Raw genomic sequence first — 17,268 nt, 5'->3', positions numbered from 1 at the left:
TGTTATAGATCTGGTGCAGTATATACATATAGGCACTGTGTTATAGATCTGGTGCAGTATATACATATAGGCACTGTGTTATAGATCTGGTGCAGTATATACATATAGGCACTGTGTTATAGATCTGGTGCAGTATATACATATAGGCACTGTGTTATTGATCTGGTGCTGTATATACATATAGGCACTGTGTTATAGATCTGGTGCTGTATATACATATAGGCACTGTGTTATTGATCTGGTGCAGTATATACATATAGGCACTGTGTTATAGATCTGGTGCTGTATATACATATAGGCACTGTGTTATAGATCTGGTGCTGTATATACATATAGGCACTGTGTTATAGATCTGGTGCAGTATATACATACAGGCACTGTGTTATAGATCTGGTGCAGTATATACATACAGGTACTGTGTTATAGATCTGGTGCTGTATATACATATAGGCACTGTGTTATAGATCTGGTGCAGTATATACATACAGGTACTGTGTTATAGATCTGGTGCTGTATATACATATAGGCACTGTGTTATAGATCTGGTGCTGTATATACATATAGGCACTGTGTTATAGATCTGGTGCTGTATATACATATAGGCACTGTGTTATAGATCTGGTGCTGTATATACATATAGGCACTGTGTTATAGATCTGGTGCTGTATATACATATAGGTACTGTGTTATAGATCTGGTGCTGTATATACATATAGGCACTGTGTTATAGATCTGGTGCAGTATATACATATAGGCACTGTGTTATAGATATGGGCACTCTATGATATTACTATTTAGTAATGCTGTTAGGGCACTGTGTGTGGTGGTATTGCTGTTACTTGCACACTGTATATAGTATATTATAGTATGTTATAGTATGTTATTTTGGTTGTGTGGACATAGAATGAATAGGATGTTTTTCTCTTATTCCTCTGTTCAGCCTTTACCTCCCACACTGAGAGGCCTTTCCATGAATCAACCACCCTTTGCTGTAATACTGAACTTCCGTCTATTTCCCCTGATGTTGCTGCTGTCATAAGAAGAGAGCCAGGAGCCTGCAGCTGTTCTCCCCGCTGTAATAAGGATTATAATGCTGGATGTGGGCAGATATCAGGGGGTCTCTGCCTTGTGTCTGTAATGGGGTCTGTGCTCGGCCCTCCTGGGCAGCCACTCGGAATCCTGTGCCATAACCGTGAAACAAGCTGATGGCGGCCATACGGCTCTACCTCCAGCTGGGAACCTCATTACATTCTCAGCATTGGCTGTAACTGAGCCATATGCTTAATACATGAAGCAGGGCGAAGGGGAAGAACAGAGAAAGCCTTTTAGGAAAAGGGGATTAAGGCGGCATGTTCTCCCGCAGATCCTCAAGTGAAAATCCAGTGGAAATATTCCATTAGGGAGTCGCATTATGAGCATTTACTTAGGGCAGTGTTATCACTGCTTTTATATGTCAGGGGCCCCACATGGGCTCCGTCAGCTGGGGGCCTCGCAGAGCTGGACCAGGGATGAGGGAAAACATGGCTGCTCTTCATGAGTTGGGACTTGGATTTGTTGGCATGAATAGGACTAAGCTGTAATACCGTACACAACCACTTAATAGGTGTGGCAGTGTTTTGGTAAAAAAGCAGCTGTAAATACCCTTCAAATGGTCATAACCTTATGTCTATGTTATCAGTGCATTCCCCAAAAATGTGGTATAGTGACATCCAGTGGATGGCCCGGGCACAGGAGCTGTGTCTAGTCCATCGGCAGCAGCTGATATCCCACTGCAATGGCCGAGATTGGAGATAACTATCATCCCAGTCCTATAACCTATTAGATGTGTCACCATGGACAGACTCCCCCCCCCCCCCCCCTCATTGGCACACGGAGTTTAAGGGGTACTCCAGAGGAAAATTTGTAAATTACTTCTATTAAAAAATCGCCAGTCTTCCAGTACTTATCAGCTACTGTATGTCCTGCAGGAAGTGGTGTATTCTCTCCAGTCTGACACAGTGCTCTCTGCTGCCACCTCTGTCCATGTCAGGAACTGTCCAGAAAAGCAGAGGTTTTCTATAGGGATTTGCTGCTGCTCTGGAGAGTTCCTGACATGGACAGAGGTGGCAGCAGAGAGCACTGTGTCACACTGGAGAGAATACACCACTTCTTGCAGGACATACAGCAGCTGATAAGTACTGGAAGACTGAAGATTTTTAATAGAAGTACTTCTCTAGAGCACTAGGTTATAAACCGCCAAAAAGTAAAACAAACAAAAAAAAAACCCCTGCAGTCCAAAAGGCCTGAAGGGGTTAATTCCTAAGTAACAAAGCGTGTTGATGAGAACAATGGCGGAGGTTGTGGCTGCTGTGCGTTGCGGTCAGCGGGTTTCCTCCCAGAACAGATGTGTACAGAGGTGACAGTGAGTGACTGCCAGGGTGCCTGCGATACACTCTGACAGGGGGTGTATCACTGGGGTGCAGCCGCAGCCACCGCTCTGGACCTGCACAGTAGGTATACCTGTAACTAGCACTCCACCTAGCAGGGCAGACAATACAGGCAGAATACAGGGACATTATATGACTCACATCCGCACTGACGCATGAAAACCCATTAAGGATCAGACACTTAGTGCAGATTATCCTGATCTCATGGCGGTGTGGGGGGACACGGCTGGCACAGCTGTGCGCCCGGACGTTGCCGAGCTGCGTAACACAGTCCAGCCATGACTCAGTTTGCATGAATGACAGATGACGTATACTGTTGTAATGTTTTTAGTACTAAGCTATTAATAAGTATATTCATGTATAATAGGTTGGCACATTCACCGAGGAAGAAGGCAGGTATATAGCACAGAGGCAGGGAGGTATATAGCACAGAGGGAGGGAGGTATATAGCACAGAGGCAGGGAGGTATATAGCACAGAGAGAGGGAGGTATATAGCACAGATGAAGGGAGGTATATAGCACAGAGGGAGGGAGGTATATAGCACAGAGGCAGGGAGGTATATAGCACAGAGGCAGGGAGATATATAGCACAGAGACAGGGAGGTATATAGCACAGAGAGAGGGAGGTATATAGCACAGAGGCAGGGAGGTATATAGCACAGAGGCAGGGAGGTATATAGCACAGAGGGAGGGAGGTATATAGCACAGAGAGAGGGAGGTATAAAGCACAGAGGCAGGGAGGTATATAGCACAGAGGGAGGGAGGTATATAGCACAGAGGCAGGGAGGTATATAGCACAGAGAGAGGGAGGTATAAAGCACAGAGGCAGGGAGGTATATAGCACAGAGGGAGGGAGGTATATAGCACAGAGGCAGGGAGGTATATAGCACAGAGGGAGGGAGGTGTACAGCATAGGAGGAGGTATATAGCATAGGAGGAGATATATAGCATAGGAGGAGGTATATAGCATAGGAGGAAGTATATAGCATAGGAGGAGGTATACAGCATAGGAGGAGGTATATAGCATAGGAGGAGGTATACAGCATAGGAGGAGGTATATAGCATAGGAGGAGGTATATAGCATAGGAGGAGGTATATAGCATAGGAGGAGATATATAGCATAGGAGGAGGTATATAGCATAGGAGGAAGTATATAGCATAGGAGGAGGTATATAGCATAGGAGGAGGTATATAGCATAGGAGGAGGTATATAGCATTAGCCCATGCTGGGAGGCTCCGGCTCCGCTATTCTAGCTCTCTGTATCTGTATCCATTCTGTGGGGGGTTTCTGGCCCCTGGGATTCTAGGTCAGGACCCCTTAATACTTAGCGTGCCCCAATTGAACCCTAGAGGTTTTGGCTTCAAGGAAAACGATATAAACCCCTTTTTCCAGTCTGCAGCTTTTTACATGCACATACCTCACCCTGGTATGTCTGGTCTCTTCAAAGGAAATCAGCTGTGCCGGATATCTACAGGGGGAAGATGCCCTGGGGGGGGTCTGTGAAAGTACGGAAGAGTTATGGCCGTGCAAGAGCAGCAGTATCCCCCTCCAGACAGAACTATCATATGTACACGTACAAGCTCCATACCATCCATACACGTACACGCTCCATACCATCCATACACGTACACGCTCCATACCATCCATACATGTACACGCTCCATACCATCCATACATGTACACGCTCCATACCATCCATACACGTACACGCTCCATACCATCCATACATGTACATGCTCCATACCATCCATACATGTACACGCTCCATACCATCCATACATGTACACGCTCCATACCATCCATACACGTACACGCTCCATACCATCCATACACTTACACCCTCCATACCATCCCTTCATGTACACGCTCCATACCATCCATACATGTACAAGCTCCATACCATCTATACATTTACACGCTCCATACCATCCATACATGTACACACTCCATACCATCCATACACGTACAAGCTCCATACCATCCATACATTTACACGCTCCATACCATCCATACATGTACACGCTCCATACCATCCATACATGTACACGCTCCATACCATCCATACACGTACACGCTCCATACCATCCATACATGTACACGCTCCATACCATCCATACATGTACACGCTCCATACCATCCATACATGTACACGCTCCATACCATCCATACACGTACACGCTCCATACCATCCATACATGTACACGCTCCTTACCATCCATACATGTACACACTCCATACCCTTACCATACATACATATACAGGCTCCATACCATCATTACATGTACACGCTCCATACCAGCCATACATGTACACGCTCCATACCATCCATACACGTACACGCTCCATACCATCCATACATGTACACGCTCCATACCATCCATACATGTACACGCTCCATACCATCCATACATGTACACGCTCCATACCATCCATACATGTCCACGCTCCATACCATCCATACATGTACACGCTCCATACCATCCATACACGTACACGCTCCATACCATCCATACATGTACACGCTCCATACCATCCATACATGTACACGCTCCATACCATCCATACATGTACACGCTCCATACCATCCATACATGTACACGCTCCATACCATGGAGCAAAGTATAGGAAATAGGTGAGGGACAAATTATAGGAAAGAGAGGGGGCAAACAAGCAACAAGGAGGTGTGTGAAGTAAAGACCTAGCATCCACAAGGGGTCCTATAGTGTCATGTTCTCTCAGTACCAGAATATTTGCTCATATAGGCTCATTTCTTTCTTTGCCGTCCGCAGAGATTGGACCCGTCACTACTACAACAGACCCAGAAACATTCAAGAGAGAACTGGAGGAGCTGTACGTGCAGGTAAGAGACCGGTGTTACCTGCTTAGAGGAGCACATTGTCAGCATGGGACAGGTGATCAGTGATTTTCTGCCATTTCTGCAGGGTGGGGGGGACTGTCCCGAGATGAGCGTGGGAGCCATCAAAACAGCCGTGGAGGTCTCTCAGCCCGGTTCCTTCATCTACGTCTTCACTGACGCTCGTGCCAAAGATTTCAGGAAGAAGCAAGAAGTTCTGCAGCTACTCCAGCTCAAACAGTCTCAGGTTGGTAAATAGAGGTGGACACACACCATTTACGTGCCCAGGCTTCTCTGATGTGCGGCCAACATTAGAAGCCTGTTCAGGTAGGTGACCTTTCTTGGATACATATTCACATGTTAAGATATATCTACTTCTGTTAGTAGCCTAAAACAGCAAAGCCAGTATGTTCCAGTGCAGTGTTCCCAACCAGTGGCTTTCCAGTCTCCAGCTTCCAGGACATGATGGGAATTGTAGTTTTGCAATAGCTGGAGCTCCACAGGTTTAGGAACACAGCTCTGGTGAATTTATAGTTGGTGCGTGTGGGTCCCACTATTCAACGGAGCGACGGCAGCAGATCGCTGCTATATCAGTCGCTTGTTTTTCAACATGTTGAAAAACAAGCGACTGCAACGATCAGCCGACATGAACGATGTCGGCTGATCGTTGCACTCTATTCCACGGGACGATTATCGTCCGTAGCGGCCGATATTGGCCGAATACGGACGATAATCGTTACGTGGAATAGGGCCTTTAGGCTGGGTTCACACTGCGTTTTTGCAATCTGTTTTTGCAATCGTTTTTTTTTTTTAAAAAAAACAGATTGCAAAAACGGATGCATTTGTGTGCATCCATTTTAAACCGTTTTTCCATTGACTTCCATTATAAAAAAAAGGGATCCGTTTTTTTTTACAGACACAAAAACGTTGCTGACACTATTTTTTTGGGCCGTTAAAAAAAAAAAAACAGATCTGTTAAGCGTATGCTAAAAACGCAGTGTGAACAAAGCCTTATCCTTATGTCACTGGAACTGGCATAAGATCTGCACTTTTTACCAGAACAGCTGTGTGATGTCCCACCACTTGATCTATGAAGCTATGACCATTGTCTTGTAGGTGGTGTTTGTGCTGACCGGAGACTGCGGCGATCGGAGCCACCCAGGTTATCGTGTATATGAGGAGATAGCAGCTACCAGCTCAGGACAGATTTTCCATTTGGACAAACAGCAGGTCAATGAGGTGAGTGCAGCATTGTGTATGTACCAGAGATTCTGATGAACCAACAAGCCAGATTCTGACTCTACGGTCTTAAAACTACAATGGGACTAAAGATGGAGTGTGCACATTACTGATGTTTTTTTGTGCCAGTGCTTCTATGATGGACAGTGCCCCTATTTTTATAACATCAGCATCAGTGCATTGGGGTATTCTGAAGCCTGAGAAGGATACAGACCATTGGAAGATGATGTTCTTGACACCAAATCAGCCCACTGCCAAGGGTATAAGTACATATCTACCCCCAGTGGTTCAGAATTTCAGAATAACCTGCACTTTGACAGTCCTAAGAATGATTGGATCCTACCCTTTATCCTTACCTTGGAGCTGTAATCCAGAGTGATCCACCCATCCTAAAGGGGTACTCCGGCAAAAAAAAAATTTCTTTCTGATTAACTAGTGTCAGAAAGTTATATAGATCTGTAATTTACTTATATTTAAAAATATTCAGTCTTTCAGTACTTATTAGCTGCTGTATATCCTGCAGGAAGTGGTGTATTCTCTCCAGTCTGCCACAGCGCTCTCTGCTGCCGCCTCTGTCCATGTCAGGAACTGTCCAGAGTCGGAGAGGTTTTCCATGGGGATTTGCTGCTGCTCTGGACAGTTCCTGACATGGACAGAGGCGGCAGCAGAGAGCAACAAAACACAACAATCACTGAACTCAGGGAGAACAGCGAAAAATTCCAATGGAGTACTCATTTACGAGTCTCCACTGATTGCCCCCTACAAAATTTGAATATGCAAAGAAGGGGTCCGTGGAGCCTCAGTTACGAATCTCAAAACACAGGAATAGCCAGATATCCCTCTCTCCAGAGAAGGAAGCCCATTGCCATGGGGTGCCTCCTAGTGGGGAGAGCACCAAACCACCCTGATACGTAGTCCCTCAGGTCCTCACTCTGTTGCAAGCTTTGGGACCTACAGATGTAGCCAGGCTTAACATGAGTAGTAGCCAGGGTTAACTTGATGCGTGACGCAGCAATTGTGTCAGGGAGCTATGTTTAGTCAATTAGAAAGTTGAGTTAAACATGTTATTGTGATCAAGTTAACCCTGGCTACTGTTAAGCCTGGCTACATCTGTAAATAGGGAAACACCAGGGTGGCCCCTGTAAGTCAAAGTCTAACTCTGTGGCGAGTATAATGACATAAGACAAGGGTTACCAAGGCCGGGCATCCATCCACAGACTGCAGTTTCGGGGTATTTGCCCCTCGTCAGTGTGGAGTAGGATTCTGGCTACCGGGGGCAATGCCACCACTAATCAAATGTTGAATGCTCGGGTTCGGGCATGCACGATATTTGCTCATCTCTATTCCTGACATGGACAGAGGTGGCAGCAGGGAGCACTGCGTCAGACTGGAGAGAATACACCACTTCCTGCAGGACATACAGCAGCTGGTAAGTACTGGTAGACTGGAGATTATTAAATAGAAATAGTTTACAAACCTATATAATTTTCGGACATCAGTTGATTTGAAATAAAAAAAGAGTTACCCTTTAATAATGCTATTAGTCAGAATGTTATCGTAATTCTTTTTACTTGCCGTTATTGACATTCCCTGTAAAACCCTGTTATAATGAACATGAAGTCTCCTGGAATGAGACGATAAGACAATGAGCCCGTGTTAATGGATGCCATTTGTTAAGACTTGTATCCAACAATAATGTAATTATACCTTACACATGGAGATTGAGTTATCTCAGTGACTCCTCTGCAGGGGGCGCAGACTGGATGGGCCGGGATCAGCAAACTAAAACATGTAACACAACAACAAAGGCTCACAGGAAAACCCTATAGTGTTCCCAAAGGATAAATAATGGTTCTATCCAGAGATACTCCAAATAGTGATTACAATTGTAACCGGGTCCGCCATCTTACAGAGGTGGCAACAGGAGGCCAGAATACACCAGGATCATCACCCTCTCAGGATGTGGTGCCCATAAATATAAGAGCAAAGTCAGCTAAACTGGTGATTAGGAAGGCATCGGACAACAATCTTATGTGTCTCCTGATACTTGTTCTCTGAAGGGAGATAAGAGGACAGAAGGGTCTGGAGAAGACAGAAGGGTCTGGAGGAGGACAGAATAGTCTGGAGAAGACAGAAGGGTCTGGAGGAGGGACAGAGTAATCTGGAGAGGACAGAAGGGTCTGGAGGAGGGACAGATTAATCTGGAGAGGACAGAAGGGTCTGGAGGAGGGACAGATTAATCTGGAGAGGACAGAAGGGTCTGGAGGAGGGACAGATTAATCTGGAGAGGACAGAAGGGTCTGGAGGAGGGACAGATTAATCTGGAGAGGACAGAAGGGTCTGGAGGAGGGACAGAGTAATCTGGAGAGGACAGAAGGGTCTGGAGGAGGGACAGATTAATCTGGAGAGGACAGAAGGGTCTGGAGGAGGGACAGATTAATCTGGAGAGGACAGAAGGGTCTGGAGGAGGGACAGATTAATCTGGAGAAGACAGAAGGGTCTGGAGGAGGACAGAATAGTCTGGAGGAGGGACAGAGGAATCTGGAGAGGACAGAAGGGTCTGGAGGAGGGACAGAGGAATCTGGAGAGGACAGAAGGGTCTGGAGGAGGGACAGAATAGTCTGGATGGCAACAGAAGGGTCTGGAGGAGTGACAGATTAATCTGGAGAGGACAGAAGGGTCTGGAGGAGGGACAGCATAATCTGGAGAGGACAGAAGGGCCTGGAGGAGGGACAGCATAATCTGGAGAAAACAGAAGGGTCTGGAGGAGGAACAGAGGAATCTGGAGGGGACAGAAGGGCCTGGAGGAGGGACAGCATAATCTGGAGAGAACAGAAGGGTCTGCTGGAGTGACAGAGGAATCTGGAGAAGACAGAAGGGTCTGGAGGAGGGATAGCGTAATCTGGAGAAGACAGAAGGGTCTGGAGGAGGGATAGCGTAATCTGGAGAAGACAGAAGGGTCTGGAGGAGGGATAGTGTAATCTGGAGAAGACAGAAGGGTCTTGAGGAGAGACCGAGTAATCTGGAGGGGACAGAGAAGTCTGGGTAGGACAGAAGTGTCTGGAGGGGACAGAAGTTTCTGGAGAGGACAGAGGAGTCTGGAGAGGACAGAAGTGTCTGAAGGGGACAGAGGAGTCTGGGGAGGACAGAAGTGTCTGAAGGGGACAGAGGAGTCTGGGGAGGACAGAAGTGTCTGAAGGGGACAGAGGAGTCTGGGGAGGACAGAAGTGTCTGAAGGGGACAGAGGAGTCTGGAGAGGACAGAAGTGTCTGAAGGGGACAGAGGAGTCTGGGGAGGACAGAAGTGTCTAAAGGGGACAGAGGAGTCTGGGGAGGACAGAAGTGTCTGAAGGGGACAGAGGAGTCTAGAGAGGACAGAAGAGTCTGGGGAGGACTTAAGCGTCTGAAGGGGACAGAGGAGTCTAGAGAGGACAGAAGAGTCTGGGGATTACTGAAGTGTCTGAAGGGGACAGAGGAGGCAGCAGCAGTTTACTTTTCTCTCTTCATTACTTACGCGTGTAGACTCAGGAAGATGGGTGTAATAGCTGTTGGCCACAATAGTGTTCTGCTGAAAGCTATTAAGGGCAGGTTTTAGAACCAACATTAGAAAAAAAAACCACTGGCATCTAACCATGGCACCAGTTTTATCCTTTACATTACCCGATATTTGACTGAATGTGACTGCAAAAAGATGGTTGCTGATTTGCAGTGACTTTACAAGACATGATTAATGATGCATATGTAAAAAAAGAGATACTATAGCACTTCCCCACAAAGACCATCCGGGCTAAATATAACATAAGATTGATTAATGATGCGGCTGGCCCCAGGAATGATCACTGCAATGTTTGTGCGGCCGGTCCCAGGAATGATCACTGCATTATTTGTGCGGCCAGCCCCAGGAATGATCACTGCAATGTTTGTGCGGCTGGCCCCAGGAATGATCACTGCAATGTTTGTGCGGCTGGCCCCAGGAATGATCACTGCAATGTTTGTGCGGCTGGCCCCAGGAATGATCACTGCAATGTTTGTGCGGCTGGCCCCAGGAATGATCACTGCAATGTTTGTGCGGCTGGCCCCAGGAATGATCACTGCAATGTTTGTGCGGCTGGCCCCAGGAATGATCACTGCAATGTTTGTGCGGCTGGCCCCAGGAATGATCACTGCAATGTTTGTGTGGCCAGCCCCAGGAATGATTACTGCATCATTTGTGCGGCCAGCCCCAGGAATGATTACTGCATTATTTGTGCGGCCAGTTATATACATTGGTATCGGCCACACATTATCTATTCCTAAGGGCTCTGTTCACATCACACCTGAACCGTAAGTCAGCAGGATATATAGGGTAGTGCAGTCTACTGAGGTTTTCCTACACAGATAAAAGGGGTACAATGGCGGATGCATATATACTATGAGCATGTTCCGGACTCCTCACGGTTCATACACTGAGCATAAAATGTGAAATCAGCACCGCCTAGCACGTAGACTACAGAAACGTCTCTAGCTCTGTTCACACGGCCCTTTCATCTCTTCTCACAATCCACATACATACTGGTAGGTTCATCAGACGTAACCCCGGGTCTTTGTATGAGGATGACCCTCGGAAATTAGATTACAGCTCCGGCCTCCAGTGTGAATGAATATGTCCTCTGTGAGCTTTTCTGCTGGAAATTCTGGATGTAACAGAGCTCTCCTGTGCATGGGACCCCGGACCTTGCTTCAGTGGTTAAAGGGAACTACCCACAGGTTTCTTCCTCTCATCCTCAGCGCTGTTTCTGTAATATTAGGAGTCTAATCCTATGCTGTTGTTTTGGTGTAGTGGGCGTAGGACTCCACCCTCAGTGCCCCGATCCTTCCTGAACCTGCCTGCTCTGCTGATATTCTTAGAAGGGGCGGATTGGTGCTCTGGGGACAGTAGTCCTACCCCCAGTGCACCAAAATGACTTATTAGCATAGGGTCAAAACAGCTCAGAGAATGAAGGGAAGAAGCTCACCTTCATCCTCAGCGCTTTAGGGACATATCAGAAGGTTACATGCTTCTAACCTGCTGAGAGTTTCCCTTTAAAGGGGTTCTCTAGCAGTAGAAAAACATGGCCACTTTTCTTCCAGAGACAGCGCCGCTCTTGTCTTCAGGTCGGGTGCGGTTTGCAACTAAGCTTCATTCAGTTCAATAGATATCAGTTGTAAAATGTGCACCCAACCTGGAGACAAGAGCGGTGCTGTCCCTGGAAGAAAGCGGCCATGTTCTTTTAATGCCGGATAACCCCTTTAATACCATCTTTTGACTCTGTAGCTCTGACCCTAACTAACCTGAAGCCTGACCCCATGAGGATATCCCCTCATTCCTGTGTTAGTGGGGATGTCTGTACGCCTCAGGCCTTCACTACAAGCTGCCACAATGTAGAAACCGTTCTGTTACCACAGATCTGAGCCGCACATTGCATCTGTGTGTGTCGCTGGATGCAGGTTTCGGATTATTTGCTCGCAGAATATTTCCAAGTAACTGAATTCTCTGACTAGTGCCGGAGGAATTCAGGATCTTCACACAATGCCAAGTGGTCCGTTCAGTTTCTGGAAATCGGTGGGGGTCCTGGCTTACGGACCCCCACCCATGTTATCTTGGTAACATTCCCATAGTCAGCCCATAGGTTATAACGGAGGAAGCATTGCTGTCTGAATGCTATCATTGTATGCCCGCAAGGCTTCAGTGCTGTCACTGCGTCCCCTTTAAATCACACGACGTGTCGGCTATTTTACACATGGACTATTTTACGCTGCATCTACTTTGGCCAAATGCTACAAACAGAGGTGCTTTGTGCCCCCAGAACCTCCCAGCCCCCTCCCAGCCCGGCTAACATCTGTTTGCTTTTTATGACAAAAAGAAAGCGGAGGCCTGTGTGTCTCCTCGGGCCCCTGGCGCAGTGTGCCCCATATGGCTGTGATTATAGGTGGTGCCCTAATTCCATCACACGGTCACAGCATTGTGCTGAATAATCACATCCGCACCCCCCCTCCTCCACACTGATACTACATGACTTTGGGCTTTTTCCGCTGGTTTATGTATATAAATGCAGAAGACAAGTAATGGCGCCCATGTTGTTTATTTTATTTGCTCCTCATAATAAGCTGATGATGATATCCTCCCCCCCCCTCCCCCATTCCTTGTGGAATAGGAGCAGATATCTGTCAGTGCTCGGAGCGGGAGATATATTTTATAAAAGCCAGAGGACGATTGATAGATTTGGGGCTGGAATAAAGGTCTCTAACAAATATATATTTCGGCTCCAGCCAAAAAACAGAAGCAGCTGTGCAGGAGATGTATGAATTATCATACATTTCATACCATTGCATGGCGGCGTGTGTATATTCCAGGCTGTGATCTCTGTACTGATGGCTGTGATCTCTGTACTGATGGCTGTGATCTCTGTACTGATGGCTGTGATCTCTGTACTGATGGCTGTGATCTCTGTACTGATGGCTGTGATCTCTGTACTGATGGCTGTGATCTCTGTACTGATGACTGTGATCTCTGTACTGTCTCTGCTGATGGCTGTGATCTCTGTACTGATGGCTCTGATCTCTGTACTGTCTCTGCTGATGGCTGTGATCTCTGTACTGATGGTTGTGATCTCTGTACTGATGGCTGTGACCTCTGTACTGATGGCTGTGATCTCTGTACTGATGGCTGTGATCTCTGTACTGTCTCTGCTGATGGTTGTAATCTCTGTACTGATGGCTGTGATCTCTGTACTGTCTCTGCTGATGGCTGTGATCTCTGTACTGATGGCTGTGATTTCTGTACTGATGGCTGTGATCTCTGTACTGTCTCTGCTGATGGCTGTGATCTCTGTACTGATGGCTGTGATCTCTGTACTGTCTCTGCTGATGGCTGTGATCTCTGTACTGATGGTTGTGATCTCTGTACTGATGGCTGTGACCTCACACTGTTGGCCACTGTTGGCTTCTCGGCCACACTTCTGATGGCTGCGATCACCTTGCTGATGTGGTACCCCTGTAGCTGTGGTCACTATGATCGGCCCTTCTATCTATGCCTGACTATAGTTACAATTATAATGTCTCTGCTTTCCCAGGTGCTGAAGTGGGTGGAGGAAGCGATCCAGGCATCTAAGGTTCACTTGTTGTCTACAGATCACGAGTCGCCAGGGCAGAGACTATGGGAGATTCCATTTGACCCAAGCCTTAAAGAAGTGACCATATCTCTGAGCGGGCCCGAGCCTCTTATTGAGGTCACTGACCCCACAGGTGAGTGCCCCCACACTTTTTATCTCACCTTTTCTATGATATCTGCTGTATGTAGCATAGTTGCTGTGCAGTCTCATGCTTGCATATGCACCAATAAAGGTCTGTATTGTGGATTAGTGAGAATCCATTTCAGACTACATTACAGACCCCCTCCCTCCAGGAAGACTAGACGGTAAGAGCCTGTGCACACCGAGCAGAAGAGGCAGAATTTACGTGCGGAGCCCATCAGCGGATTCCCCTTGAAATTCTGCCTGTCCTATTGCTTCAATGAGATTTCTCTTGCACCTCTGCTCTCCGCTCAAAGAATCAACATGCTCATTGTTACAGCGGAGAGCGAAAGCGCACAAGAAATCCCATTAAAGCAATAGGACAGACAGAATTTCAAGAGGAATCCACCGCACCAGCTCTGCTTGTAAATTCTGCCTCTTTTGCTCAGTGTGAACAGGCCTTAATGCTGAAGGGCAGACTAGATGCATCAAGGGGCCTTTTTCTGCCTCCAATCTTCTATGTTTCTATGTGGGTTCATGTATGTTAGGGGATTTAGAGTCTACCCAGGTGGGAAAGCCGGATGCACCTGATGTCCTCTCCGGTGCTCCATGCGGTGGAATAGGACACCGGAGCTATGGACAACTTGTCATCTCACCAGATTGTACTGGTGATACTGCATATGTTTTTTCATCTGATACAACCATGTCAGAGGTTACTGGATCTCAGGACATATGGGAACCTACCCAATAGTATTAAGCCTTTGTCTTTTCGGCTTCTGCCTGTGAAATAGGAGCTGAACTATGGGAATTTCTGGCTTTCTCTCCCCATTCCTTTCCTGCATTACAATGATTTCCTCTATTGTCTTATGACTGGTACCCAGGAGACAGAACCGGGAGGTTTCCCAGTAATCCTCCCTGATAGAAGGCATCTTCCTTCCCCCCGGGCCAGCCTGCTGTGCTGAAATCTTCATTGTGTACTTGGCGGCCATCAGCGCACAGAGACAGTACTGACCCCTTATTTCTCTCCTGGCAGGGAAAGTGCTCTCCGTTAGCCAGGGGCTGGAGGAGCTGCTCCGGATCCCTAATTCAGCTCTTGTGCTGGGACTGAAGCCGACTGTGTCTGGAATATGGGTCATCAAGGTAACGTAGTGGCCATTGTCTCATTGTGTGGAGCTGTGCACAGTCCAGGGGCTCCTGGACACAGGGCTGAGGCTCTTACTGATCTGCTCATGGCCAATACTTTCTTATCCTGGAAGTGATCAACAATTATAGTTTTGATGCTTTTAGAACTTTCTGTAATAGAAATCTCATCATTGTTCATCTGTTCTACTAGAGATATAGTACACAAGGGTATACATACTATGGGGAGAAGGGACTCATCCTTACTTGGTCCCATGCTTCTATTGTTGTATAGCAAGGGGTGCTGCAAATGGTATGGGTGTGGCTTATTGGAAAGGGGTGGGGCCTTTAACAGACCAAAACATTTTAAAAAGACAAACACACACACAACACACTACTATATAGTGTAGTATATGGAGCAATGCAAGTGGCAGAAGCAAAAGTTCAAACTAACCTGCTAATATATAGGCACAACTCTAAGAGAGAGGTGAAAATGTACCAAATGGCAGCCTGGCAGGTGATCCCGACAATCGGTGTCTGTCACGATGTGATGTCCCAAACACGGCACTTTCCAGACTCACAGACGGATCACAGATCGGGCCTTGGCGCAGATAGACAGAACAGTCCAACTTATATCATCAGCTCATGTTGAAGGGCAATGATCAGCCAACATGCACGATGTCGCCTGATCGTTTTTTTTCTAACTTGAGTGAGTGGTAGCAGGCCGCTCGGAGTCCCTGCTGGTTGGGGCAGCTCTGAGACACCTGCGGGGTGCGGGCTGCTTTAAGACAATGTGTGTGTGTGTGGGGGGGAAGGGTTTAGGGGCTGCTCTGAGTCCCTGCAGGTCTGGGGGGTGCTCTGAGTCCAGTGGGGTGACCTCCATTATACTGACTACTATACAAGATGCTAGGGAAGCTGGATGACCCCATTATACAGGATGCTAGGGAGGCTGAGTGACCTCATTATACAGGATGCAGGGAAGCTGAGTGACCCCCATTATACAGGATGCCAGGAAAGCTGAGTGACCCCCATTATACAGGATGCTAGGAAAGCTGAGTAACCCCATTATACAGGATGCCAGGGAGGCTGAGTGACCCCATTATTCAGGATGCCAGGAAAGCTGAGTGACCCCATTATACAGGATGCCAGGGAAGCTGGTGACCCCATTATACAGGATGCCAGGGAGGCTGAGTGACCCCATTATACAGGATGCCAGGGAGGCTGAGTGACCCCATTATTCAGGATGCCAGGAAAGCTGAGTGACCCCATTATACAGGATGCCAGGGAAGCTGGTGACCCCATTATACAGGATGCCAGGAAAGCTGAGTGACCCCATTATACAGGATGCCAGAGAGGCTGAGTGACCCCCATTATACAGGACGCAGGGAAGATGAGTGACCCCATTATACAGGACGCAGGGAAGCTGTGTGACCCCATTATACAGGATGCCAGGGAGGCTGAGTGACCCCATTATACAGGATGCCAGGGAGGCTGAGTGACCCCATTATACAGGATGCCAGGGAAGCTGAGTGACCCCATTATACAGGATGCTAGGGAAGCTGGTGACCCCATTATACAGGATTCCAGGAAAGCTGAGTGACCCCCATTATACAGGATGCTAGGAAAGCTGAGTAACCCCATTATACAGGATGCCAGGGAAGCTGAGTGACCCCATTATACAGGATGCCAGGGAGTATGAGTGACCCCCATTATACAGGATGCCAGGGAAGCGGAGTGACCCCCATTATACAGGATGCTAGGGAAGCTGAGAGATCCCATTATACAGGATACCAGGGAAGCTGAGTGACCCCCATTATACAGGATGCAAGGAAAGCTGAGTGACCCCATTATACAAGATGCCAGGGAAGCTGAGTGACCCCATTATACAGGATGCCAGGGAAGCTGACTGACCCCATTATACAGGATGCCAGGGAGGCTGAGTGACCCCCATTATACAGGATGCTGGGAAGCTGAGTGACCCCATTATACAGGATGCCAGGGAGTATGAGTGACCCCCATTATACAGGATGCCAGGGAGTATGAGTGACCCCCATTATACAGGATGCCAGGGAAGCTGAGAGATCCCTTTATACAGGATGCCAGGGAAGCTGAGTGACCCCCATTATACAGGATGCAAGGAAAGCTGAGTGACCCCATTATACAGGATGCCAGGGAAGCTGAGAGATCCCATTATACAGGATGCCAGGGAAGCTGAGTGACCCCATTATACAGGATGCAGGGAAGCTGTGTGACCCCATTATACAGGATGCCAGGGAGGCTGAGTGACCCCATTATACAGGATGCCAGGGAAGCTGGTGACCCCATTATACAGGATGCAGGGAAGCTGTGTGACCCCATTATACAGGATGCCAGGGAGGCT

The 17,268-nt window shown here is 47.5% G+C and overlaps 1 protein-coding gene across 1 annotated transcript in view; it reads left to right on the top strand.

Annotated features, from left to right (window-relative positions):
* The window catches only part of HMCN2 (hemicentin 2), a 153,582-nt gene that overhangs the window by 38,706 nt on the left and 97,608 nt on the right, over nucleotides 1–17,268 (top strand). Inside the window, exons 2-6 of the mRNA XM_069986836.1 lie at nucleotides 5,217–5,287; nucleotides 5,370–5,528; nucleotides 6,398–6,520; nucleotides 13,611–13,782; nucleotides 14,803–14,909. Coding sequence (XP_069842937.1) covers nucleotides 5,217–5,287; nucleotides 5,370–5,528; nucleotides 6,398–6,520; nucleotides 13,611–13,782; nucleotides 14,803–14,909 — 632 coding nt within the window. The remainder of the gene's footprint in view (nucleotides 1–5,216; nucleotides 5,288–5,369; nucleotides 5,529–6,397; nucleotides 6,521–13,610; nucleotides 13,783–14,802; nucleotides 14,910–17,268) is intronic.

The sequence above is a fragment of the Dendropsophus ebraccatus genome, chromosome 10 (genome assembly GCF_027789765.1).
Source record: "Dendropsophus ebraccatus isolate aDenEbr1 chromosome 10, aDenEbr1.pat, whole genome shotgun sequence".
NCBI classification, from domain to species: Eukaryota; Metazoa; Chordata; class Amphibia; order Anura; family Hylidae; genus Dendropsophus; species Dendropsophus ebraccatus.
Note: the sequence above shows the minus strand (reverse complement) of the source record. Positions and strands in the feature narration are given on the sequence as shown.